At 40.6% G+C, this 27,771-nt stretch overlaps 1 protein-coding gene across 1 annotated transcript; it reads left to right on the forward strand.

Moving 5' to 3' along the window:
• Positions 1-4: 4 nt before the first annotated feature.
• On the forward strand, positions 5-22,677 carry STARD7 (StAR related lipid transfer domain containing 7; the record flags this gene model as incomplete). The annotated part of the gene is made up of 8 exons (XM_008700539.2): positions 5-303; positions 9,386-9,594; positions 9,955-10,004; positions 11,258-11,368; positions 11,449-11,531; positions 11,990-12,089; positions 18,058-18,142; positions 19,242-22,677. Coding segments are annotated over 8 exons (1,122 nt in total), but the record flags the coding sequence as incomplete, so codon positions are not given.
• Between the last annotated feature and the right edge of the window lie 5,094 nt (positions 22,678-27,771).

Consider the following 27,771-nt stretch of genomic DNA (forward strand, 5'->3'; position numbering starts at 1 on the left):
GCGGGCCCTGGCCGCCTGGGTGGCGGGCGCGGCGGCGGCGGGGCGCGCGGGGGCGCGGGGCGGGGGACTGCTAGCTCTGCTGGCCAATCAGTGCCGCTTCGTGACGGGCCTGCGTGTGCGGCGCGCGCAGCAGATCGCGCAGCTGTACGGACGCCTCTATTCTGAGAGCTCGCGCCGCGTCCTCCTCGGACGCCTCTGGCGCCGGCTGCGAGGCCGTCCTGGCCATGCCTCTGCCTTGATGGCGGCGCTCGCTGGCGTGTTCGTGTGGGACGAGGAGAGGATCCAGGAGGAGGAGTTGCAGAGGTGAGCCTTGCGGCGAGGTCGTTTCTGTTCGCTGCGGGTGGGGGCCGGTCAGGTTGGGAGGTTGGCACGGCGAACCCTGGGGCCTGCCTTTTTGGCTCAGTGTCTCCGTTTACCCGGTGGTGCTTGAAGTGGCGTTCCAGTAACTTGATTCTGTTTTAGCAAACCACGTTTTTTATTGCCTCTCAGTTAATTTCACTTGTCGGGTTAGAAATAACGAGGTATAGGTTAGCGTAGGAGGGAAGACTTTGAATAGGGAGCGTGACACTGAAGAAATAACGTTGTAAAAAATAAATTAGATATTGAAGGCATGTAACCCGTTGTTCACGTAATCTTTAACTCATCCAGAAAGGTGCAAACTCAAAACAGGTTTTAAATTTGACCTAAGGGTATGGTTATGCAATTACAGAACTACTTGATTCCTGATGGGATATCGTGAGAAATGCCCGGAAAGCTCTTTTGTTATCGTGACTCTTGTGGCTGGAAGGGATTTTTGTCTTCCTCAGATAAACCAGGAGCCCAGACATTTTAACCTGCAAAAATTAGGTCAGATTTTTGCTGCTTTAACTAGAATTTAGGAAATACTGTTTCATTAGGCTCTGAAATCACGCTGTCATCATCAAAACTTCTGTGTGAAAAAATGCAGTACCACTGATTGAATTTGTTAATCTGTGATTTTAAATCTGAGCCTTTACAGTTTTCAAGTAATCTCATGATTTAGCTTTGATTTGATTTAGCTCTCTACAGTGTCTCTGTGTTTCCTTTTAACTGATGTTCCTAAACTGCACTCCCCTCCCCCTAAATTTGTGTTTCCTAATAAAACCTTATTTACAAAAATAGGTGGTTGGTCCTAGACTGTGGTTTTCTGATTCTTGCATTAGTAGACATTATTTGTATAAATATTAGTAAATAGAAAATTTACTGGTCACTAAATATCCACCTTGAGGATATAAATAGTTTAAAATTATAACAACTGTCTTATTCACAAAAATGTTAACATGATAAAGCGGGTAGTTTATTTTTTGATAGGTAGTTTGCCTAATTTCTGTTAGTATCTTGCAACTTGGCCATTGGTCTAATGAAAAAGGCTCAAGGGTGAGAATATTTATGGGAGGAAACCTTTTAAATTAAGAAATTATCAATTAACTGTTTGAATTTTCATTCTGTTTTTGATGGTGAAATACCCATGTTCCACAGTAAAGTTTGAGAGGAAAATTCCCAGTTGGATCTATTTGGGAAGGAGGAGAAAGACCAGAAAAGGGTTACCTGGTGCAAAAGAGAGGGAAGATGTTTTGGGGTGGGAATTGACTAGTGTTGGGGCCTCCATGGTAAATGACATTCTTTGGCTTACTTCATGTGTTTTTATGGACAGTATATCCTGGAGACTCTGTTCAGTAGGTCTGCTGTTAGCAGGAGCTAGGGAAGGAAACAAAGTAAAAAATTAATGTGGTAAACATTTGAGTCAGTAGTTACTACCCACTGTGGCAGAAAGAGACCGGTTGATGACCAGGCCCCGTATTCACTGTATTTCCCTCTTTTCCCTCTTTGGGCTGTTTCTGAAATCTAGGGGCTGTACAAACATATTTTATTCTAATCAAGATCCTGAAGAGGTATTGCTCTCTTCCCACTTGGGAATATCATAAACTCGGATTAAGGTCAGTCAGAACACTTAAGATGCCTTTTTCATCCTCCAGACTTGTTATTTAGCAAAGGCCTTCATTTACACTTCATTTTCCAGTTCAAGCCTGAATTCAGTCGTGTACTTAAAATTTGATGGTGTCCATTTTGAGGATTTTTAAAAAATGTATGTTACCTTGCTAGGGCGACAAATACGCTGTTCAACTATATCTTGATTGTAAAGTGGTTCTATAGTTTTCTCATGTTTGTAATATTTTGTCTTTTATTGAATAAAATATTTTGGATTCAGGTTAACTTTCTTTGCTTAAGTATTCAGTTTGCTTTAAAGGAGCTGCTGCTGAGGTTGTCATAGCTAGTTTAGAACATCTTAGATTTTGTTCTAGTGAAAGGATTTTGGGTGGCTTCTGTAATGAAGCACAGTTGAATGTGCCTCAGGACAAGTGCATTTTTTTCATTGTATAATGGAAGAAGAGCATGATTGTACCATGGCCACTAAATCACAGCATTTGGTGGTTCTTTGCTGTTTCTGTACCCTCTTGTCCTAGTACTCTCTTTGAATGGGTGCTTTAATGTGGTATGTGTTTTTTCTTACGTTATTCGAGTACAATTCAGAATGAAAAGGAATAACCTTACTTTCAGTTCTCTTGTGCTTAGGAACGTCTTAACAAATAGAATCTCATTTATCTAGCAACAGCAAGAAAATTTGAGAAAAGTAATTTGTACAAAGTGACTTTGACTGGGGCCAGGTGTAGAAATCAGGTCTTTTAAGGCTTGGTTTGGATTCTTATCCAACTGATTTCACTTAAGTCAAACAGAATAACTTTCAGTCACTATTTTTGGTATAGAATCACTCGTTCTGTGAGCCCAGGGCAGATCTTATGGAAAAATATAGTAGCAATTTTTTATTGCTTTGGAATATTAAAAAAAAAAATTACAGGAGGGGTGCCCGGGATGCTCAGTCGGTTAAGCATCTGCCTTCGGCTCAGGTCATGTTTCCAGGGTCCTGGGATTGAGTCCCACATTGGGGCTCCTTGGTCAAAGGGAGTCTGCTTCTCCCTCTGCCTGCTGCTTCCCTTGCTTGTGCACACTCGCACGTGTGCTCTCCTTCTTAAAAAAATCTTTTTTAAAGCTTTTACTTATTTATGTGACAGAGAGACAGCCAGCGAGAGAGGGAACACAGCAGGGGAGTGGGAGAGGAAGAAGCAGGCTCCCAGCAGAGGAGCCTGATGTGGGGCTCGATCCCAGAACGCCGGGATCACGCCCTGAGCCAAAGGCAGACGCTTAACGACTGAGCCACCCAGGCGCCCCTAAATAAATAAAATCTTTAAAAAAAAAGTTACAGGAACAAAAAGAGGAAGGAAGTTAAGAAATATGAAAGGCTAGGGGAAAATGTTCCATTAACCCCTCCTCATTTTAAAAAAGTTACAGTCCATTGCTCCAGAAATTTGAGTAAGTGCCGGTAAAGTTTCATAAAGAAAATTGTCTCAGGGCATTTAGAATAATTTTAACTTTTCAGTAGGTTATTAATTAGATAGATGATCAACAAGAAATCCATTTTCTTTTTTGCCACTGTCACTTAAAGATTTTTTTTACTGACATATCCTTAGATCATCGGAACTACGTAAAACCTGATTTGAATTTTTTGACATTGTCTTCATTATTTTAGCATTAACCAGTTGGCCCAGAATTGCAATGAACCAGATGATGTCTTGTATTTCTTGTGCCTCATGACAGTTATACTTGAAAGTCTCTAACTTTGACAATAATTTGGAGTTTAAGGAAGGGATTATGTGAAATGAGGAAGTTGTCTTGCTGAAATTACTGACTACAGGGATGGCTTCATTTGAATCATATTGGACCTTTATGTCAAACTCTGTATACTGATGGCAGGACCTCCTACATGAGCCAAAACTGGTTATACTTACTACTCTGTTTTAATAGTTTTATGACTTCAGTTTCCATATCTTTCGGTCCAGCCTTTCTCACATATTGAAATGACTCTAATTTTGGAGAAAGGGAAGCGCTGGGTGTCTTTTCTTGATCCTCTTACTAATCTGCTGTTACTGTTTTGGGAATAATCTCTTTTGTCCTTTCTTATTATTTAAGTCTCAGATAACAAGGTTTAGACACCCACCCTGTCCAAACAAGATTTGGCACAGCAGGCTAAAGAGATGTATGGTGAGAGGTTTTCCTTATTCCACTTACATGGTAGTGAGTCACTTTGGGCACCTTTGTGCTAATTATGTATGTCATGTCAGCATTTAGAAGTTGAGACCCTTCAGAGGTTGTTGAATCTGGGGACAAGAATCATTTGCATTTCATGATGCAGTCTTGCGCCGGCATTTAGATTGTGTTATTTCAAGAATGAATGTCATGGCCTTCACAAGACATATTTCTCCCCCTTTGGGGACTTAGTCTCATAATTTTAATCAAGGCCACCTAGTGACCTTTAATTATATAGGAGAGGTTGATTAAGCAATGGGTCTGAAGCTCTGTACCACCTTAGGAGGCCATTAAAAATATTGCATATAGTCATAGTTTAATATTCTTAAAATCTTATTACTCTGTAATTTTAAGGGCCTCTGATGTAGTTTTAATAAGGTATTTCTGCCCTTCCTCATTATGTGATAAGAATGCCATTCAAGGGTGGTGCTTAATTTTTATTGAAGAATGCCTTACTAGTCCTGAAAAATGTCATAATTGGTGCCATGTGATGCCTGAATTGTTCTCTAAGCAAGTCTAGCTGTGGTTTTGCTTTTGCTTTCTCCTGAAAGATCTTATTGTGTATTGTAAAGTTCCTTCCCTATTGCTGTATGTGTTTGCAGTGGTAGCGGTGAATCCTGTTTTGCAGTTTTTAGTTCAAATTAAAACTTTTAAAAAATGGTTAAACTTTTTTCATCAGAGCATCACTATAAATTGTACTGGCTAGGGTTCTTGGTTGCAAATGAAGCTGATATTGGTTGACTTAAGCCAAAAGGCATTAGTCAAAGGGATTAATTAAAGGTGTTAGGTCACTCAGGGCATTGACTAGAAGGCCAGAATACAGGTTGGCCAAGAGAACAGCCAAGACCTGTTGTAGGGATAATCTCCTCAGGGCAGTGTTGCTGGTTTTGTTTTCCCTAGATTGGTTGCACTGCTGGACACTCAGTTCCTTCAGGATCACTGAGAATAATCTCCAAAAGATGCTGTGCCTTGTATTATTTCCCTCAGGATTCATATTCTCTACCAGAAGTGTCTAATTAATCTCACTTAAATTAGGTGCTGTGCTCTAACTGCTAGGGCTTGAGAGCGGGCTGTATCCCACTTACTTTGGGATTCTCCTGAATATGAAAAGATTTTGGGCAGTCAAAACAACAAAACGTCCCCTGTATAAATATTTTCATCTAAGTCAAAAGTTTAAAATTCAGAAAAATGGAATTTTAAAGCTAATAGAAACCTTAAATAATGTCCTAACTTTATAGGTGGAAAAAAGGGAGGGCTTTACAGGTAAAATGACTTGCGTAAGATCACACAGCCAGTTGGCAGAGGCAGGACTGGAACACAGATCTTTATAGTCATCATCGCTTTGGGTTGCTCTAAACTTTTAATCTGGGTAACTGGGTTACCAGTATGACTGAATTTTTGGCTTTTAAAATAATGTATTTATGTAATTTTTAATAAGAATTTGAATTATTGGGGCCTACTTTTCATAGTTACTCAGTTGAGTAAACATTTGAGTGCCTTATGTTTACCAGGTACTTGCTAGGAGCTGGAAATACAGATATGAAAGAGACTGATTTTGGGACATTAGGGAATTCATAGTTTAGTAAAGGAGGCAGATACAAAGATTAATTATATAATGTGATATGTGTCTGTGCGGAATAAAAGTAAATGTATATGGTTAACTCTGCCTGGAAGTTAACCTTGAACCTTACGTTTTATTGAAGGTTGAAGATGAGTGGGCATTTCAGACAGAGTGTATTAGTAGTTGGTGTCTTCTTCAGTCTTATAGCAGTAGTTGTATATGATACAGACAGACAGCAATCTTTCTTTCCTAACCGCTATTTAAAGGTTAAGGGGAAAATACAAACCATGTTTTTTTTCATTTGTTTTTGTTTTTAAGGTTTTATTTATTTGAGAGAGAGGACGAGAGCACACGTGTGCATGAGGGGGTGGGCTGAGGGAGAGGGGGACAGAGAATCTTAACCAGGCTCCACGTGGATTAGGGTAAGATTCTCTCTCCCTCTCCCTCTGCCCATCCCCTCCTGCTCTCTCTTTAGGAAAAAAAAACAAAACTTAAAATGTTTCGGATATATAAAAAGACTTTAACATGAATGTTACAAATGCATTACATATTTTTAAAGAGTTTATTTATTTATTTTTTAAAAGGTGGAGAGAGCACATGCAGCGCAGGGGGAAGAGCAGAGGGGGGAGGGAGAGGCCGGGAGAAAGAATCCCAAGCAGACTCCCTGCTCAGCGCAGAGACCTACGCAAGGCTCCATCCATCTCAGGATGCCGAGATCATGATCCTTAGCCAGACCAAAAGTCTGTTGCTTAACCGACTGAGCCACCCAGGCACCCCCAAATACAGTTATTTTTAGAAAGAAAATAGTATAGGTAAAGCCTCCTATGTACCATTGCCCAGTTGCAATCTCCTCTCTCCCCCAGATTATCTATCTCAGTTTGTTGTATTGCATTCCTTTCTGTGTCTTTATAGGTATATGTCCCTAAAAGATACACAACAACAGAAGAAAATATATGGTGTTATCTTGAAATGTTTTAAAGCTTTAGGCAGTTCTGAACAAAATACTAACAAAATAGAATCCAGTAATATATAAAAAGGAATTGGAATAGTGGGATTTATTTCAGGAAAGCAAGTTTAGTTCATCATATAAAAATCAGTTTAATACAACACTTTAATAGAATAAAGGACAAAAACCACATAATCATCTCAGTATATACAAAACATTTGGTAGTCCAACCTCTTTTCATGATAAAATAAAAAGCACTCAGCAACTAGGAATAGAAGGAAAGTTCCTCAGTTTGTTAAAGCCCATCTACAAAAAACACAGCTAACATAGTTTAATGGTGAAAAACTGAAAGCTTTTCCCGTAAGATCAGGAATAAGACAAATATGTCTGCTCTCACCACTTGTATTCAACATTGTACTCCATGTTTTTGCTGAAAACTACAAAAGATCATTGCAAGAAATTTTAAGACACATAAATGGGAAGATCTCTGTTCATGTATTGGAAGACTTAATATTGTAAAGATAGCAATACTAGCCAAACTGATCTATAAATTCAACACAATCCCTATCAGAATCTTAGCACACTATTTTGTCCCAATTGACAAGCTGATCCTGATACTCAGCGGGAAATGAAAAAGACCCAGAATGGTCAGATCACTCTTGAAAAAGGAGGACAAAGTTGGAGGACTCAGTCTTCCTGATTTGAAAACTTAATACCAAGCTACCAGGCTATAATAGTTCAGATGATATGGTACTGGTATAAGGATATATATATAAATGTTAGACTAAAATTGAGAGTTTAGAAATAAACCCTTAAACTTATGGCCAGTTGATTTTCAACAAAAGTGCCAAGACAATTCAATGGGGAAACAGTCTTCAAATGGCATTGGGACAACTGGAGATGCACATGCAAAATAATGAGTTTAGAGCCCCTGCCTCACACCATACACAAAAAATTAACTCAGAATGGATCAAAGTGTAAACTAATACTAAAACTCTTTCTAATACTAAAATTCTTATAAGAAGATAACAGCTGTAAGTCCTTATGACTTTGGATTAGAAAGTGATGGTTTCTTAGCTATAACACAGACATAAGCAATCAAAAAAGTAGATGAATTAGACTTCATCAAAATTAAAGACTTTTGTTCATCAAGAGTCACTATCAAAAAAGTGGAAAGACAACCCACAGAATGGGAGAAAATTTTTATAAATCATATCTGGTAAGGGTCTATTATTCAGAGTATATAAAAACTCTTCTGGTTCAACAGTAAAAAGCCCATTTTAAAAATAAGCAAAGATCTCAATAGATATTTCTCCAAAGAAGATACACAAATGGCCAATAAGCACTTGAAAATATGCTCAGCATCATTAGTCACTGGGGAAATACAAATCAAAGACCACAATGAGATACACTTTTCACACCCACTAGAATTGCTAGAATCAGAAAGATAGCTTTGTCTAATAACAAGTGTTGGCAAGGATGTGAAGCAGTTGGAACGCTAATACATTGTTGTTATGACTATAAAATGGTGCAGCTGCTTTGGGAAATAATTTGGCACTTCCTCAAAAGGTTAAACATAGAGTTGCCATGACCCAGCAAATCCACTCTTAGGAACCTACTCAAGAGAACTGAAAACCTGTGTCTACATAAAAACTTCTACACAAATGTTTATAGCGTTATTATTCGTAATAACCAAAAAATAGAAACAGCCTAAATGCCCATCACCTGATGAATGGATAAACAAAATATGATATATCCATTCAGTGAAATATTCAGCCAAAAAAAGAGGGAGCAAAGCACACCATGAATCAACCTTGAAAATGTGCTTATTGAAAAAAGCCAGACACTAGAGACTATTGTTATGATTCTCTTTATATGAATTGTCCAAAATAGGCAAGTTCATAGAAACAGAAAATAAATTAGTGGTAGTCAGAGGTTATGGGGAGGTGGGACTGGGGAGTGACTGCTGATGGGTATAGGTGTTTTGGGGGGATGATGAAAATGTTCTGGAATTAGTGGTGATGGTTACACAACGTTGTGAGTATACTAAAAAACATTGAATTGTAAACTATAAAAGGATGATTCTTAGGGAATGTGAATTATATTTTTAAAAGAGGAGGAAAAATATGTAATTGTTTAAGTTTTATAATCAACCCTGGAGGTAGGTCCTGTTATTATCCTCATTTTACAGATTAAGAATAGAGATTAAATAATGTTTTAGTTAATGAATGTTGGACTGGGATTCAGACTCAGGAACTTGAGTTTTCACTACACTTTATACTGTTTTAAACCCACACCATTTTTTTTTTTTTTTAAGATTTTATTTATTTGAGAGAGAGCGAGCGAGCGAGTACACAAGCAGGGGGAGTGGCAGAGGGAGAGGGAGAAGCAGGTTCCCCATTGAGCAGGGAGTCTAATGCAGGACTCTATTCCAGGACCCTGAGATATGACTTGAGCCAAAGACAGATGCTTAATTGACTGAGCCACCCAGGCACCCCAACCCACACCATTCTTATACAAGTCATGGTGTGGACATTTCATTTCACAGGATTGACTGGAAATAAGGCAGAAATAAGACAAAGATGTCTGCTCTCACCACTTCTGTTCAACATTGTACTCCATGGAAACTATAAAAGATCATTGCAAGAAATTTTAAAACACATAAATGGGAAGATTTAACCACCTACACCATTCCTTTTGTTTTTCTCCTTTTGCAGATCCATTGATGAGATGAAACGGTTGGAGGAAATGTCCCATGTGTTTCAGCGTTCTGGAGTTGAACGCCACCCTCCAGAACCAAAATCACAGAGAGAAGGAAATGAAGATTCAGGGAGCAAAGAGCAGCCATGGGAAATGGTGATGGATAAGAAACACTTTAAGCTCTGGCGGCGCCCTATTACAGGCACCCACCTTTACCAGTACAGAGGTGAGCCCAGCTTGGCTGCCTTGCAGGTGTGTTCCATGATTGCCCAGATGTGTGGGACTTTTGTACTTCATACTCTAAACTGATCTGGTTGTTGCTCAGAAAATTTGCCATGATTTCCTGGTTTTTGTTTTTCTTCTCCCAGATGACAAGCATCTTAGTGTCTTCATTACTGTACTTTGCTGTAGGTTGTTCTTTGTCTTACTTTGGTATGACAATCTAGTTTGTCAATATGACGTCTAGTTTCTGAATCTGCCTTTAAGATCTTTCAGTACTCTATAATTGAAATGCAGTTAAGTGATAGGAATAAGTTTCAATGGTGAGGGTGTGGCAGCCATCTCTTGTTCTTTCTTGTCATTCTAGTTTTTGGAACCTATACAGATGTGACACCCCGGCAGTTCTTCAATGTTCAGGTGAGTAAATTTTTCTTCCCAGATTTGGAGCTTCTAAGTCTAGAAATCCGCTTACCACTGTCCACATGAATAATTTCTTCGACTCAGAAGACATGGTTTAGTACATCCATCTATCTCTGTACCCTTCATCTCATGTCAGATAGCATCTGGGTAAACATTGGACTTAACCATTCATTGTCCAGTGGGGATGAGACCAGTTCTGTCCTCTCGCAGGGCTGTTGGGAAGATTAAATAGAGGAATGTATTTGAGTGCTTTTAGTATATTTTATAAGGCTTTATAGTTATTTTTTCCTAAATAATTTAAGGGCAAGTTACATATGTGGCCCTTTATTCCAAAATCCTTCAGTGTGTATTTCCTAAAGTTAGACATACTCTCTTAACCATGGTGTCTTTATCAAAGTCTATAAATTTAACATGGATGTAGCTCGTGTGTTATCTTCTGCTTGTATTCCCGTTTTTATCTTTTGACCCAGTGATGTCCTTTGTAGCGTTTTCCTCTTCAGTACAGATCCAGTCTGGAACATTTCCATAGTGAAGGTATTTATTTAGTAAAAATGAAGAGTATCTTTTCAAAGACTGCTTTCTTCCTTGGGGGGAAATGTATGAAAAGGGGAGATGGTCTCACCCAGAGTTGTATAAAAAAATTATTTTCCTTCCTGGATATTTCACTGTTTTGTCAGGTTTTCAGTAACTAATTGATTAAAATACCCACTAGTAATATGCAAGTGCACACTTCCCCCCACGCACTGAATTTTGCCAATTTATACTGAATTTTTGTTGGTTTGGATGTGTATGATATGTCTTATTTTGAAATTCCCTACTTACTAGTCACGCTAGAAGTTAAAAAAATATGTTACTTGCATTTCTTTGTGTGAGGTGTCTGCTCATACTTTTGGGACTTTTGTCTGTGTAAAACTTTAAAAAACTGTTTTGCCCTTACACATTTTTATCACTACCTATTTATTATATTTTCCCCAGACATGTCTATCACAGTATTTTTTTCTTATATTATCCTTTGCTTTGTCTTTTTTTTTAAAAGATTAACTTTCAAGGTAATGCTGTTGGCCTGTAAGAAAGTATTTTAAAAGACTTATTTGCAGTAAACACAGCCGTGTCTTTCACACCTTGTCACTTTTAGGTCAGGTTACTGTTTCAGAGTAAAGTCCTTGGGTCATAGGTCCAGGCATCTGGAAAAGCCTTCTGCAACTTTGTTTTGGATTTCCTGGGTCTTCATAGTCTTTTCTCTTCTGCAGCTGGATACGGAATATAGAAAAAAGTGGGATGCCCTGGTAATCAAGCTGGAAGTGATTGAGAGGGATGTGGTTAGTGGTTCTGAGGTTCTTCACTGGGTAACCCATTTTCCTGTGAGTATTTTTACTACTGTTTTTACTTCTATCACGTCCATGTGGAGCAGAATACTAATTCTGCCTATCCTTTTCTTTAGTATCCGATGTACTCCCGGGATTATGTTTATGTTCGACGGTATAGCGTGGATCAGGAAAACAATGTGATGGTGTTGGTGTCGCGGTATGTGTGGTTACCTGTGGCTCCTGCTGAGTTCCTTTAACTGTGTCCTTTATATATGTCTGGTCAGAGTTGCATGTTCTCAGTGCTGTTCTGAGTGATGCTAGGATCCCATCCATCCCAGCTAGAACATGAGTGGGCTGTGACTGGTGACCACAGTCTAGGAAGATTGAAGGGATCTGTGTAAGCTTTTCATTAAACTGTTTCTTTAGTTCCTTTGTGTTGATAATTAAAAAAAGAAGTACCCTCCTCTTCAACACGAAGCCTAGTGAGCCAGGAATCACCAAGGAAACTCACTTTGTTTTTAGAACTTAGTTTGTATTCATTCATTTTAGTGACTGTTCTGTTTTATTTTAAAAATTAGGGCCAGCTTTTTAGATTTTCCTCTTAACTATAGCTCTCATGCTGTTTTCTTATATATAGACATTACTAAGAGTTTCCTTAACTTCTTTCCTTACCAGTGCTGTGGAGCACCCTAGTGTTCCAGAGTCTCCAGAATTTGTAAGGGTCCGATCGTATGAATCCCAGATGGTTATCCGTCCCCACAAGTCATTTGATGAGGTGAGTTTTACATCATCCAAGAGATGATGTGTAGTGGCTTTGGAATTTTATCAAGGAATGCCGTTTGTCTGAACGGAGAAGGCCAGTGGTTCTCAAACTTGGCATGCATCAGAGTCCGCTGGAGCTTGTTAACATGCAGTGCTTGGGTATGGCCCAAGAAATATTTTTAAGAAGTTCCCAGGTGAGGCTGATGCTCCTGGTTTGGGAAGCACTGCTATAGGGTGATATACCTGGAAGATCCCCCAGGACGGAGTACTAATGACCCACTGACTTCCGTGTGTGTGAGAGACAGGAAAAGACAATGGCCTGTCGTTAGCATCCTTCTTTAGGAATTGAAGGGAGCACCTTTTCCATCAAAATTTCACCTCAGTGGGCAGAACACTTAAAACCTTTCTGGACTTTTGTTTCCTTATCTGCAAAATGAGAGGGTTAGACTAACCCTCTCAGCCTTCTTTAAAATTCTCTTGACCTTTCTTTGAGAAGAATATTTCTTTCAACTTAGGGAGTGTTTTATTTTTTAGTTTTTTAGCCACATCTCTTGAGTTTACATATTGACTCCACTGGTTGCTGTTTTTAGTTGTGTTTCACTTTATAATTAAAGGCTTTGTTTCTTCCCATTACTTTTGTTTTTGAGCTGTATGAACTGTGTGCTTTAGTATGGTTTTGTTTTCAACAGGTTGTTCTATTTATACTGCCTGACGTAGGATTTTAAATATTTTAGACAGAAATGGTGGTTCCTTTCAGTCAATGTGGTGTTTGACTCTTTTTTTTAACTGGGAGATCTGTGTGTTTACTTGTGTACTATTTTTAGAGCAGTGTTTTTCAAACCTCGGATTGCTACCCCATTAATGGAAGACAAAATTAATTTAGTGCATTATGACCAGCTTTAAAAAGAAGAGAGGATACATAGAGTAGAAATCATCCCAGTGTAAGCATATTTCATGAGGCTTTTGTTTAGTTACATAAGTATGTATGAATTTGTGTAGGAGGCTGAGAGAGAGAGCTGGTTACAGTGTAAAAAGGATTATTTACAGTGTGTTATAGTTAAAAATGTTTTAAAGTCCTTGCTTTAGAAGATAGAAAAGAAGAAGCAAGGCTACTGTCCATGGCTAGTCCCCTTTAGGAAAGGGGAGCCTGGGTCAGGCTGGAGATAGTGTGGGAGGCAGACTTAGGCCTCACTTTTTTCCTTTATGTTGCTTTTGAAATTTGGACCTTTTCCATTTATTTCCTCTTTGAAAAAAACTGAGTTGAGTTCCAGCATTGCTGCCTTTAGAAACTGTGACTATGGAGCAGCTAAGGCATCGTTCAGCACCTAGCGGAGTGTGTTGCATCTAAGTAGAGACCCAGTAAATAATTTCTTTGAGCTGAGGTGGAGGAACAATAAGTTATATATATAATTCTTCTGGTATATTTGTGGCAAGCTCTTAGGGAAAGGTAAGATTTGAGTTGGTTCTTGTGAAAAGGCAGACTGGATAGAGGAAAATATGATATACCAAAGATAAGACAGGCATGAGCCATGAATATGTTCAGAGACTCACCACTTAGAAAGGAAGGTTAAGATTAGGGAGGAGTGATAAATTACATTGACCATGTACAGAGAGTACTTGAAAACCAGGCAGCTGCATTTGGACTGCTAGATGGAAAGTAGTCCTTGAGCCAAGGTATGTTGTTTTACTTCTTATTAGGGAAAATTTGAAATGTATATGAAAGGTAAAGAAGTAGGGTGTAGTATAATGAACCTTCTGTATCCGTCCCCAGCTCCAATAGTGATCAACTCATGGCCATACTTGTTTTATCTGTACCCTTTCTTGTCCCTTTTCCTGCTATCCTGCTTATTTTAAAGCAGTTTCTAGTTTTGCTATAGAAGAAACCATAGAAGAATTCTTCTGTGGATATATTTCAGTATTTATCTTGAAAAGATTTTTGAAAACATAACTTCAGTGTCCTAATAATCCCTAATATCAAATAATCTAGTTAGTGTTTGAATTTTCCTGATTGTGAAATTTTTTTGGAGTTGGTTTATTTGAATCAGGACCCAAATATGATCCAGATATTGATTCAGTATCTTGAGTCTTGAGTCTTTTGAAGTAAGTTTCCTTTTTTCTTTCTTTTTTTTGCAATTGTATTTTTTGAAAAAGTAGGGTTCTTTGTTCTGGATCTTGATGATTGTGTACACCCGGTAGTATCCATAGTGTCATTTAACGTGTTCCTCTGTCCCCTGCCTGTATTTCCTGGGTATTGGTAGTTACCGATCAAGCCTGAGGCTTAAACAGATTCAGGTTGTTGGTTGTTTTGGGCAAGACCACTTTATTAGAAGGCAAGTGATGTTTGATTGTCTCTTTCTTTGTAAATTTAGAAATGATTGATTATTGCTCAGATTCATTATTTCATTAGTGGTATAACAAAATGCTGATTCTGTAATTCCTTCATTTTTTTCCACTTATTAAAATACATTAAGGAAAAATTTTCTCACTGTTTGTATTCCTTTAGTTTATATAGGAAAGGGAAATAAGAGAAATGGTTGATTTGTTTCCTTTATTTATGAGTTTCAAAATAATTCTTTCAACCAGGGATCTTCAAAGGTTAAGTTTTGTTTTTGTTTTAAAGAAATATCTTAGTCTTTGCTATGGAAGAACCAGTAGAAGACTTGTATAGATATTTCAGTTTTTAACATGTTTGGTTCGTTTTAATCCATTACAGTTATTCTTATTGAGACTCAAATTGTCCCAGTTTGGCCATTAGGAGCCTCCTCTTAACTGGCTCGAGTCCTTTTGACTTAACCTCAGGGGTTCCCTTGTTTTCTGATGTTATAAGATGTCCCAGGTTTATCTTGTATAGTTTTAGCTGTAAACCTGGAAATTAGCATTTTGTTAGGGAGCCCTGGTTCCATTTAAGATGTCATTTAAATTAAACCAGGATTTGGTGGAGCATGCGACTCTTGATCTCGGGGTTGTAAGTTCACTCTTTAGGCACGCCTGGGTGGCTCAGTCAAGTTAAGCATCTGACTCTTGATTTCAGCTCAGTTCATGATCTCAGGGTCATGAAATTTAGCCCGGCCTCAGACTCTGTGCTCAGCAGGGAGTCTACTTGAGATTCTCTCTCTCTTCCTCTCTCTCAAATAAATAAATCTTAAAAAATAAAATAAAAAATTTAGGGGCGCCTGGGTGGCACAGCTGTTAAGCGTCTGCCTTCGGCTCAGGGCGTGATCCCGGCGTTACGGGATCGAGCCCCACATCAGGCTCCTCCACTATGAGCCTGCTTCTTCCTCTCCCACTCCCCCTGCTTGTGTTCCCTCTCTCGCTGGCTGTCTCTATCTCTGTCGAATAAATAAATAAAAAAAATCTTTAATAAAAATAAAAAATTTAATCTTTAAAAATAAACAAATAGGATTACTCAGAGCTGTTGGCTTTCTCATTGTCTTTAGGCCTTTTCAGAAGCTAGAACTAAGTAATAAATGTTGCTTATTTATTTTAAAGATAAATCCTAAGCTCATGCTAACATTTTTAGTTCATATTTCAGATTGGAGGGTTTTTATTTATATTTTATATCTTACATCTATCATCTTTTTCTGTGCTGGACAATTCAACTCTCAGTTCATCACCTGAACATAACTACTCATTTGCTTTAACTTGAAATACGCACACACCAGCCTCAGAATAATACCACCAAGATCACCAGTGCTGTGGTGATTTAAAATTTGTGTTTTTTTATCCTTAGGATGTGTACACAGTGTACAAAATACTGAGTTTTAAAGCTACTTGAAATAGGTGCTCTCTTTGTGCTTTTTCCTTCCAACTCAGTTCATAGTTAGGTTCCCTGTTTTCTATTTTACTTTTCGATTTTTAGATACTGCTTTTTAAATTTAATTCTGTTTTATTAAATTATGAAAAAACTTACCCTTCCAAAATCAAATCTATAAAATAAGAACTATTCAGAGTGATTTTGCTTATATCTTTGTTTCTTCTTCCAATGGGTAATCATTGTTTTTGATTGGTTTCCTTTTTTAAAATATAAGCAGTGGTGGATGAGAACCCAGGTCTCTTGACTTCCCAGTCCACGTGTTTCATAAAAGAATATTTATAAAAGAATAAAGTCTTTTGTATGTACTAAATCATTTAGTCTTTTAAGATTTTATTTATTTATGTGACAGAGAGACAGCCAGCGAGAGAGGGAACACAGCAGGGGGAGTGGGAGAGGAAGAAGCAGGCTCCCAACGGAGGAGCCCGATGTGGGACTCGATCCCGGAACGCCAGGATCACGCCCTGAGCTGAAGGCAGACGCTTTAACGACTGCGCTACCCAGGCGCCCCTAAATCATTTAGTCTTATAGCCAGCCTTTGTGGTGGATACTGTTAAGTTTCCACTGTACGGGTTTTACCTCCTTTTTTTTTTTTTTTCTTTAAGATTATATTTATTTATTTGTCAGAGAGAGCACAAGCAGGGGGGAGCGGCAGGCAGAGGGAAAAGCAGGTTCCCCTCTGAGCAAGGAGCCCAACGCAGGACTCAGTCCCAGGACCCTGGGATCATGACCTGAGCTGAAGGCAAATGCTTAACCGACTGAGCCACCCAGGCGTCCTTCTCCTTTCTCTTTACTTCCATGGTATTCATTCTGTATCTCTGTTACGGGATCTGTTAGTTGAAAGCTCTTGAGGGCAGGGACTAGCACATGTTTGTTTGCTCTAAGTACCTAGCACAGTGCCGGACACGAAGCAGACATTTAAATATATGTTGAGGAAGTGAATAAAAGATTGAACAATTCATTCAGGGAAAAAAGAAGATGGACTTTGGAGTAAAAGCATGGGAATTTAAAGTTGTAGTTCTCCCACCTGAAGTTGGGGCTAGTCTGCTTTAAAAAGTGCGACATAAAAGGGGTTATCTCTTAACCCTTTGGGTGGAGCATAGTTGGTTCACATCTTTACTAGGATCAAGAAACCTGGAAATCTCCTTAATTCCCTGTCCTTCACTATAATAGGCAGTGAGAGGGCTGAGCCAAAAAGAGTGGGTGCATAGGCCCTGCAGTCAGAATTTTGGGTTTATCTTGGCTGTCATTGAGTATATAGGTGACCTTGGGCTAAGTTACTTAACTTCTTAGTGCTCAGTTTCCTCCTCTGTAAAATGAGGTAACAGTACCTACATTATAGGATTATTTCAGGTTGGAAGCAGTTCACTGTTAAGTGCTCTATAAATGTTCGCTGTTATTAGTCATAGTAGTAGTAGAATTTATACCATTTTGGTAAAGATTAAGACCTTTAAACATTTGAGGGTATGTGTTGGAATTTTCAAGACCACCCCACGTTTGAAAATTCACTAGAAGGACTCATAGGACTCCGCATATAGTCGTACTCATGACTAAGATGTATTGTAGTCATGTAGTAAGGATACAGAGCTGCATCATAAGGGAAGAGACAGGCAGAATCTGTAGGAATCCACGTGTAGGCTTCCTCCTGCTCTCTCTCTCTCTCTCTCTCTCCTGTGGGAGGTCACACAGAGCACATTCTCCTTCCAGCAGCAAAAATAGAGCAACATGTCTGTGATAGTTCTGCCCAGAGAAGCTCATTAGAGGCTCGGCACCCAAGATTTTTATTGAGGGCTGGTCACATAGGGATGCTCTGCATAGCACATATCAAAATTCCAGATGCACCAGAAAGAAAGCAGGTATTCAGCATAAACTGTAGTGTTTGCACGAACAGACAAGACATAGGGAGCCACTCTTACCAGTTCACTGTTGACTGGGAATGTTCTGGGAGCCAATTTCCCAGACACCACCTGAGGGCCAACCTTGCAGGCTGGCCTTTCTATGGATAGCAACCTGTGCAGTCTTCAGTATTAACTCTTTTTTTTTTTTGCACAGGGTAAAAAAACGGCACTGTCTGCCCCAGAATCAGATCATGATTATTCTGTGGTACTGGATATGGAAGGTATGGTAGGTAATCCAAATATCATTATTTTTGCTTTTTTTTCTTTTCCAGAATGGCTTTGACTACTTGTTGACATACAGTGACAATCCCCAGACTGTGTTTCCTCGTTACTGCGTTAGTTGGATGGTTTCCAGTGGTGAGTGGGTACTTGTATACAGGGCCTGGAACCTGGGTTGAGCATTTTGCTTTTCTCTAGCTCTAAATGGCAAGCAAGAGGATTAGTGCTTGTCTCATGGGAGCACTGTTGGAGAAATTAGACATCCTTCCAAGCCCGTTCTTGAATATTATGAAGATACCGAAGCCTCCAGCTGGACTTTTGAGGGATAAAAACTGTGGAGTCCCAGAAAGCAACATGTGCCCAGAAGGGAATTTTGAGAACATTTGCTTAATTCCTTAAATATGGACTGTGTATATGAATGCACTTGAACAATTTTTCTTCTAAGATAGTATTGGAGGCCATAAAATCTAGTGTAGAAAATGTGGTCATTATAGGATAGTATTCTGGAAAGAGGGGCCACCATGTGTCTTGACAAAGGCTATACATCACAGCCGTAACTGCACCTTTTCCTTCTGATTCCTTGTTTTAAAAAGCATCTTCATGTGATTTTCTTTCTTCTGCTTCTCTGTGGGCAGCTTATGACAAATACCTCAGGAGGAGAATGGAGAGATTAGGTGTTTGTCTTTGATATTTGTCTAAATAAAATGGGCAGATATTTAGGCTATGCTACTGATAGGTGATATATATATGTATATATATATATATATACATATATATATATATTTATTTATTTATTTATTTTAAGATTTTATTTAGTTGAGAGAGAGAGAAAGCATGCGCAGGGGGGAGGGAGAGGGACAAGCAGACTCCCTGCTGAGCAGGGAGCCCAATGCCAGACTGGTTCCCAGGACCCCTGGACCATGACCCAAGCCGGAGGCAGACGCCCAAACCACTGAGCCACCCAGGCATCCCTGATAAGTGATATTTTAATCACCTAAAAGCCTTTGGGAATTTATTTGGCTTGATTGGTACCCCTTTTCAAAGGATCTCAGAAGTCATGGATTGTTTTCACTCCCCATACATTTTGGGAGGCAACTATAACTCACAGCTTGTCAATCAGGCTGTGATCTCTGTAAGAAGAAGTTGGCTCTCTACCATGAGAGAAATAGGCCATCTAATTTTGATCCTACTGTTGGTTTGTATTTCAGCCTACCCAAATTTCCCTCTCTCCCACCAGGCATGCCAGATTTCCTGGAGAAGCTGCACATGGCCACTCTTAAAGCCAAGAACATGGAGATCAAAGTAAAGGACTATATCTCGTCTAAGCCTCTGGAAACCGGTAGTGAAGCCAAGGCTACCACCCCGTCTTCCGAGCGGAAGAATGAGGGTAGTTGTGGCCCTGCCCGGATCGAGTACGCTTGAAGGGCTTTGGGATAAGAAGGGACAGGCTGCTTCTAGCCCTGTCTCAGTCCCTTATCTGCTACAGAACAGGGACATGTATTAGAAGGCGTCTGCTGTAACCACCAGTGCAAGATAACTCAGTAACTGGTGTCCGATTTCATTCAGAGCCCTTTTTGCTCTTTATCAAAACAGAAGAAGGAGGCATCCATGGGGGCGTTGTCATATTCTCAGGCCAAGCATCTTGCAATTCAGTATTTCACTGAGCTAATCTGGAACAAACCTCTCACCTCAGGCCAAAAGGGGACAACTTCTTTTTGCTTCCTCTGAGTAGTTTCCTCTGCCAACATTCCAGTTCCCACCGTCGGTTCTGCAGCACTTGGGATTTCCTTCAGTTCTGAAGGTCCAACTGGAAAGTGCAGTTGGCTGGTTGAGTCTTTAATGAGGGGTCATTGGGAGTGCTCTTGGTAACAGTTTTAGTATTTAATGGATGTGAACTGTTGTTTGGCAGTGTAAGTGCCTTGTCCTCACCCTGCTTCTATCTTTAGGGACATCAAATTTGTACCAAGAAATTTCTCTCTGCCTCCCATATACCACCCCATTGACTCCCCCTACCCAAAGTGTTTCCTTTGCATTGGCCAGTTCTTCTGTATTCATGCACTATATTAATTCGGATCATCGCCTCCTTCCTTAGCTCATTCACGAGGAATACTTGGAAATGAGTCCTTTCAGATGGTAGCTTTCTGTGTCATCAGTGTTTCGATAGGGTTGATGGCAATGCTCAAAACATCACACTTCAGGTTGTTGGTTCTTTTTTTTTTTTTCGAACCTTTGTGTCAAGTAGGAATAGGGAAGTGGAATAGGATTTCTCCATAGTCCCACTGTATAGAAAATACTGTTTTGATTCAGGCATTATTTTTCACACTTCAGGTTTGACTGGATGCTGAGGACTTGTCCATCTTGGAAGGCTAAAGGCAGAGGAATGGGGGTTGGGCCACTTCCTTGGAGCTCTCAGAGCTATAGACAAGCCATGTGAACAAATAGATGTAATCTTGCCCCAAATGCTAATATAATGGAGATGTGGTTTATGTGACCCTCTCGTTCCTCTGAAAAATTTTTCTTCCTCTCTTCAGAATAAAAATGAAAGCAAACTACGCTCTTTGGATAAAGTCACAATCAGATGGTATCAGTTTGGCCTGGCTGGTTTTGTTTTGGTCATGCTGCCATCTGACAGGAGAATAGGGATCAAGTTTTCAATACTCCCTCTTTTTTCCCTAGAATTTAAATGGCTGGATTTTTCCCTTTTTCCCCCACTTGCTACCCTTTTGTGTTGAAAAGGGGATCTAAGCCTCAAACTGATTTAAACCCCTTGACATTTTTGTTGCCTGTTAAGTTTTGTGCCAAGGAAATAACTGCCCCCATCTTTCTTGTCTTGCCTTCTCTGAGTGGTTGGCAGAACAGAGAGATACATCGAGCAATCCCAACTTCTTTTTCATTGATCATTTCTCTCTTCTCATCCCCAGGACTTGACAGAAGCCAGGGAAAGTTTCCCTGGGTTACGTCTGAACTTAGCACCTGTGATTGTCGGGGTACGGATGGGTATGGGCAAGAGTGTGTGAGTGCACAGGTGTTAAGGTGCTGTGTTGCTCATGATCTGATTTTTGGCAACTTGACTCTGTACTTGGGGTCAGTCTGTACAGTTACTTATGTCATTGTAATGATTTCACTTCTAACTGTGACATTTTTATCAAATGTGTGAATAAATATATAAAGATTGGTACAAAAGAGTGTTTGTCTTTGGACATATGGTGGTGGGAAATCTTGTATATTGGGCTTATTGTTTCTTCCTAATCAGAAAGTTGAAGAGTGTTTCTACTTAGGGTTGGCACATGGAAGTAGCAGGGTGTGGTCTTCTTTGGTAGGGGCTGACACAACTAACCACTTTGCCTTGACCGTGAGCCCTTTCAGGTGACCAGTTTGGCAACTGAAGACAAACCGTATGTTCCCATTTCCTTGTCTTGATCTACTAACCCATATCCTTTGCTTTTAAAGAAGGATCAACTTGAGGAAATAGTGTTTGAGCTTTGCTGATAGTGAAACTTGGGAGGAAACAAGGAAAGGAGATTTGAGCAAGCCAGATCTAGTGTAGGAGGTAGACCAGGGCTCTGGCTAGGGAGGGAGGGTGGTGAGCTCAAACCCCACTTCGCTTGGTGGGAAGTATGGTCGGTCACACAGGCAGTTTTGCTAAAGTGTCAGTTTGTTGCAAGGCAATTGATACGTGAGAGACACTTCAGAGCATAACCTGAATTTTGAGTTGGCAAAATTGGGTGATTCTGCCTGTGGGGAACAATAAGTGCACACAAATGTACACCTGAACTATTAAAACTCTTTTCTCCAGATTGTTCTAAAATAATCACTGGAAAGCCATCTCTACTTGTAGATTACTTGTTAGATGTTGTAATGCTTATGGGTGCACATGTGTCTGTATAACCTTAAATTTGGAAAGTTGGTGGTTCTGGCCTCCATCCTGCTGTGGAGGCCTGTGCACGTGGCATCCCTGACGTGGTTCTCCAGGCTCTGTATTAACACTTCACTGAGAAGCACCTGGGTTCTGAGAGCAACATTTCCATTGTTGGACAGCTCTGTCTTTCAGGAAGTTCTTAATATGGAGACTAAATGTGCCACCTCAACGTCTACCAGTGGGTCAAGTAGGTCAAGCCCTGTCTTTGGAGCGACACAAGGAAAACGTTTCCATGGGATAGTACTTCACATTCTTGAAGACCACACTTATGTGACCCTAACCTTTTCCCAGGCTTTGTCACCAGCTTCAAAAGTCCTCCCAACTCTATTTTGAAAAATTGAAAGTAATAAAACCTTGTATACCCTTTCCCTGCTAGCGTTGCTGGTTGTTAACTTGCTATGGTGTGTGCTTTGTCTTTATATATATACTTTGCTGTGGACTGAACTGTGTCTCCCTAAGATTCATATGCTGAAGTCCTCATGCCCAATGTAATAGTGTTGGAGATGGGGCCTTTGGGAGGTGACTAGATTTAGATGAGGTCATGAGGGTGGAACCCTCCATGATAGGATTAATCCCTTTATAAGAAGAGACACCAGAGATTTGCTTGTTCTCCCTCTCCACCATTGTGAGGACACAAGCTATCTGTCGGCAAGCCTGGGAGAGTGTTCTCACCAGGAACAGAATTGGGCAGCATCTTGATCTTGGCCTTTTAGCCTCCAAAACTGTAAGAAATAAAGTTGTGTTGTTTAAGCTACCCAGTCTATGGTATTTTGTTATGGTAGCCTGAATAGTTTTCATGACCTTTTGAAAATAAGTTGCAAACATCACAATATTTCACTCCTAAACAAAGTGTGCTTTTTTACAGTAATGATGTTCTTTGTAACCATACTAACTAGTAGCACATAAATAACATAATATCTAATATTTGTTTTTTTATTTTTTAGAGAGTACAAGTGGGAGAGACAGAGGGAGAGAGTTTTGTTTTTGTTTTTTTTTAGAGGGAGAGAGTTTTAAGCAGACTCCACACTGAGCGTGGAGCCCGATGTGGGGCTTGATCTCACATTCCTGAGATCATGACCTGAGCTAAAACCAAGAGTTGGATACTTAATGGACTGTGCCACCCAGGTGTCCCTTAATACCTAATTCAGTCCATATTAAAATTTACCCAGTTGTCCCCCAAATGACTTACAGCATTCCCCGCCCCCCCACCAAATCCAGGATCCAGTTAAATATCCTGTGTTATGCTAGTGGCTACATCAACAGTAGCCTGCCCTTTATTCGTAATATAGCTTCCTGGGTGATTTAGATAGTATGGTGTGGTGCAGTGGTTCTCAAACTTGACTGTACCTGGAAGCTTTGAAAATTACCATGCCGAGGTCTCACCCCAGACCAATTACATCAGTATTGCTGAGGGTTTAAGTATTGAATGTTAATGCAAACAAAAGATTTAAAAATAAATTAGGCTACAATCTCTTTCCATTTGCACACTTGGAATATGGGCTAAGATGTCATTAATTTGTCACCAGTCTTGTCACACTGTTGATCCCAACATAGGGCTTGGGATCAGCTAATAATAGCCACTGTTACTGAGCACTTGCAGTGCCGGACGCCATGCCTCATGCTTTTGTGCAGGATCTCATCTAATCTTGCCACAGCTCTGAGTATGTAGCTATCTTTGTTTTATAAGCAAGGAAATGGCATCAGAGTTTAAGGAATTCTCACACACAGGAAGTGACAGAGCCAGGAAGCAGACCCAGCTTTGAGCTCTCCAAAGACCCCTCTAGCAGCATGTCTTCACACTTAGGTTAATTTCTCATAAATGCTGTCACTCTAGATTCCTTCCCAGGATGGTTGACTTATTTTGGAACCTGGACCATAGGCTTTCTTATCCATTCTTGTTAAATTTTGTATGATTTAAGCCTTCTTACCCACTGGTTCCACCAGCCAGTTGCTAATTGGTGGTACTGTTTTTTTGGAGTATCAGAAGCATAAATAATCTTTCTTTCCTTGAAACTTAAGGATATATACATACCACTGCCATGACATATGGGCTAATGTAAAGGTAAAGGGTGGTATTCTTGTGGACATCTTGAGGTAGTGTTTTCTAAAAATGTTTAATTACAAAGTAACCAGTCTCTGTACTCAGCATGGTAGAACAGGAGTCGAAATTCCTTTCAGAATGAAAAATTCTTTATAAAGTCTGACAACTCTGATTTCTAATAAACTTGAAAAAATTACAGCATGTGGATGGAAGTGATTTTTTTTTTCCCCTTAAAATTTTAAGTAATCTCAATGTTGGGCTTGATCCCAGGATCCTGAGATCATGACCTGAGCCAAAATGAAGAGTCAGCTGCTTAACCGACTGAGCCACCCAGGCATCCCTGGAAGTGATCTTAATGTAAAATGTATTTGTTCCTACAAACCTCAGTGGGTACTTGATTGAGCAACTGTCACAGTTGCTTTTAATAACCTGATAGTTGGTTCTGGTCCACAAATGCAATTAAAATTTTTTTCAGACAACTTAGAAATGACCTAACATTAGCATCTACTTTAAAAGAGCCTAACCATACCTAAAAAGGTAGGGTGGCTGCTTGAAAGTAGTAATACTGGTGTTTTTATGGTTTATGCATTTTATCATATCTTAAGACTCTGCTGTGTGTGAGTTAGGATTCTGTTCAGCCTCGAGGAACAAACCCACAATATGACTGAAGCAAAACTAATGTTCTCTTGCAAACATAGCCAGTCCAGGGCTGGTATCGTAGCTTTGCAGTCTTTCCAGACCCAGGCTTCTGCTATCTTGTCCCACCTTCAACATATGGGGGTCATACCATTGTTGCATCTGAATCTCTGAGGGTGAGATCCAAGTATTGTGTTCTATTTCAATGTTTTTCCTAAAATGTGGTGCCCAGGACTGGACCTGATTCCGTTCCCTGGCAGGTGAGCACCGTGAGGACAGTCTGCTCATTGCCTGCTGAGTCCCCAGTGCCTCGGTGGGGCCTGCTCCGCTTCCAGCCATCCTGTCTGTGTTTCCCTGGTGGAAAGGAGGGTACGGGAAAAGAGAATGTCCCTTCCCTTGAGGAATGCCACACTGTTCCTGCTTATAGACCAGTGGCCAGAACTTCATCAAAAGACCGTACCAAGCTATTGAGAAATAGTCTATACTTGGAGCAGGCATGTGCCCAGTTAAAATTCAGAGATGATTTTGCTGAGGAAGAAGGAGAGAAAGGAAATGGGCAACTGGCAGGTTTTGCCAAAAAATAGCTAAAACATACTTCAAAGACTGGATTCATGGGGCGCCTGGGTGGCTTAGTGGGTTAAGCGTCTGCCTTCAGCTCAGGTCATGATCCCAGGGTCCTGGGATTGAGTCCCCCGTCGGGTTCCCTGCAGCAGGTTCCCTGCCCTCCTCCTCTTTCTGCCTGCCACTCCCCCTGCTCTCTTTATCTAAATAAAATCTTCAAAGACTCTGGATTCAGTTGAGGCAGAAATGCCAGTTCGTTTGCTAGGGCTGTTACAACCACAAATAGAGTGGCTTGAGCAAAGAAATGTACTGTTTCGCAGTTTTGAAGGCTGGAAGTCCGAGATCAAGGTGTCCACAGGGTTGGTCCCTTCTGAGGGCTTTGAGGAAGAATCCACCCCAGGCCTCTCTCCCAGCTTTTGGTGCTTGGTGGCAATCTGTGGCATTCTGTGGCTTGTAGATACACCCCAATCTCTGCCTTCATGTCCACGTGGTATTCTCCCTGTGTGCACCTGTCTACGTCCAAATTTTCCCTTTTTTTTTTTTTTAAAGATTTTATTTATTTATCTGACAGAGATAGAGACAGCCAGCGAGAGAGGGAACACAAGCAGGGGGAGTGGGAGAGGAAGAAGCAGGCTCATAGCGGAGGAGCCTGATGTGGGGCTCGATCCCACAACGCCGGGATCACGCCCTGAGCCAAAGGCAGACGCCTTAACCGCTGTGCCACCCAGGCGCCCCTAAATTTTCCCTTTTTTAAGGATACCAGTCACATTGGATTAGAGGCCCACTCAGTTCAAGTATGACCTCATCTGTTTTTTTTTTAACATTTTATTTTTAAGTAATCTCTATAACCAACATGAGGCTCAAACTCAACTCCGAGATCAAGAGTTGTATACTCTACTGACTTGTATTAACCTGATCTTAACCTAATTAATCACGTCTGCAATGACACTGTTTTGAAATATAAGGTCACATTCTGTGGTCTGGGGGCTAGGACTTCAACACGTGAATTTTGAGGGGACACAATTTAATTTATAACAAGGGAAAATCACCCAGAACTCAATTTAAGAATGACTTTCCAAAAAAAATGGCCCTGAATGGAGTCCATAAAGGCTTCCCAGCCTGGCGACAGTCACCTGTCCTGTAGCTTCCCTGTGGCAGCAGCAGGGGGCAGGGCTGCACCGCCTGCGAGGAGCCTCTTCTTTCTTTGCCCGTGGCTGCTGGAAGGATTTTACACCTCCTACAAACCGACAGGTCAGTGTGGGCCTATTTGGGCACCACTACCCCTCCCTCAAAGCTTTGATGGGCATCAAGACCTATGAATAAACAAGAGAGGAAGTGGGTCAGGTGATCACAACCTGTGCGGGTATAGATAGTAGGTTGGTGGGAAGAGGAGGCTGAGTGCAAGTGGGACATCCACAGGCTCCCTGCCAGGGGTTTGTGCATGGGAGAGGGAGGGAGGCGGAGATGAAGGGGCAGCAGCTTTGATGTGCAGCTTCCTCCCTGACAGCCTTTCTGCTCCTGGTGGCCAGTCCAGCTCCCAGTCTAAGGAGGTAGGTCAGCACCTCCAGGGCCGGCCAGGGCTGGTGGGCTAAGCCGAGGACCCACCGCTTTTGGTACAATTCCTGCATTTCCTGATATAACTATTTTATTTTATTTAAAGATTTTATTTTCATTCCAGTTAGTTAACATACAGTATCATATTAGTTTCTTCCTGTTACAATTCTTTGTTTGCTGTATTTCTGTGCCTAGGAAAGAAGGCATGATATTCGGCAAGGAATTACTGAAGACCCACTATGTGCCTAATGAGTTTCAAAAGATTGATGAAGCAGCTGGGGAGTCAACACTGAAGTAGACGGAATTAAACAGTCCAGCACGGATGACCGAGGGAGTGTCAGTTTGGTGTGGGGAGGACAGGCCCGGCCGGGGTGAAGTGGGACTCCATGAAACCTGTGAACAGTCTGGAACCTATGTGTCATGCTGATTCATCTCTGAGAACATTCTTGACACTCTTTCAGATTTTTGCCTTCATATTCTTTTGTTTCTCAAAGTAATAAATATGTGATTTAAAAGGTAGGGGCGCCTGGGTGGCGCAGCGGTTAAGCGTCTGCCTTCGGCTCAGGGCGTGATCCCGGTGTGAAGGGATCGAGCCCCACATCAGGCTCTTCCACTATGAGCCTGCTTCTTCCTCTCCTACTCCCCCTGCTTGTGTTCCCTCTCTCGCTGGCTGTCTCTATCTCTGTCGAATAAATAAATAAAATCTTAAAAAAAAAAAGGTAAGGCATTTATTTTATACATAAAACTATAAAGAAAAATTATTCGTAATCCTTACATGCCAGAGAATCAGTGTATTTTTCTATACTTATATATGTAAGTAACATTGTTTTGAAGTTTTATCTAAGCATTTGTCTTTTTTTTTTTGAGATTTTTTATTTATTTTGAGAGAGAGAGAGAACACAAGCAGGGTGGGGGGAGGGGAGGAGCAGAGGAAGAGAGAGAAGCAGACTCCCCACTGAGCAGGGGCGGGGGGGGGGGGGCTCAATCCTACAGGGGCTCTATCTGAGGAGTTGGAGCTCATGACCTGAGCTGAAGGCAGATGCTTAACCAACTGAG

This window comes from Ursus maritimus, unplaced genomic scaffold (genome assembly GCF_017311325.1).
Source record: "Ursus maritimus isolate PB19 unplaced genomic scaffold, ASM1731132v1 scaffold_6, whole genome shotgun sequence".
Taxonomy (NCBI): Eukaryota; Metazoa; Chordata; class Mammalia; order Carnivora; family Ursidae; genus Ursus; species Ursus maritimus.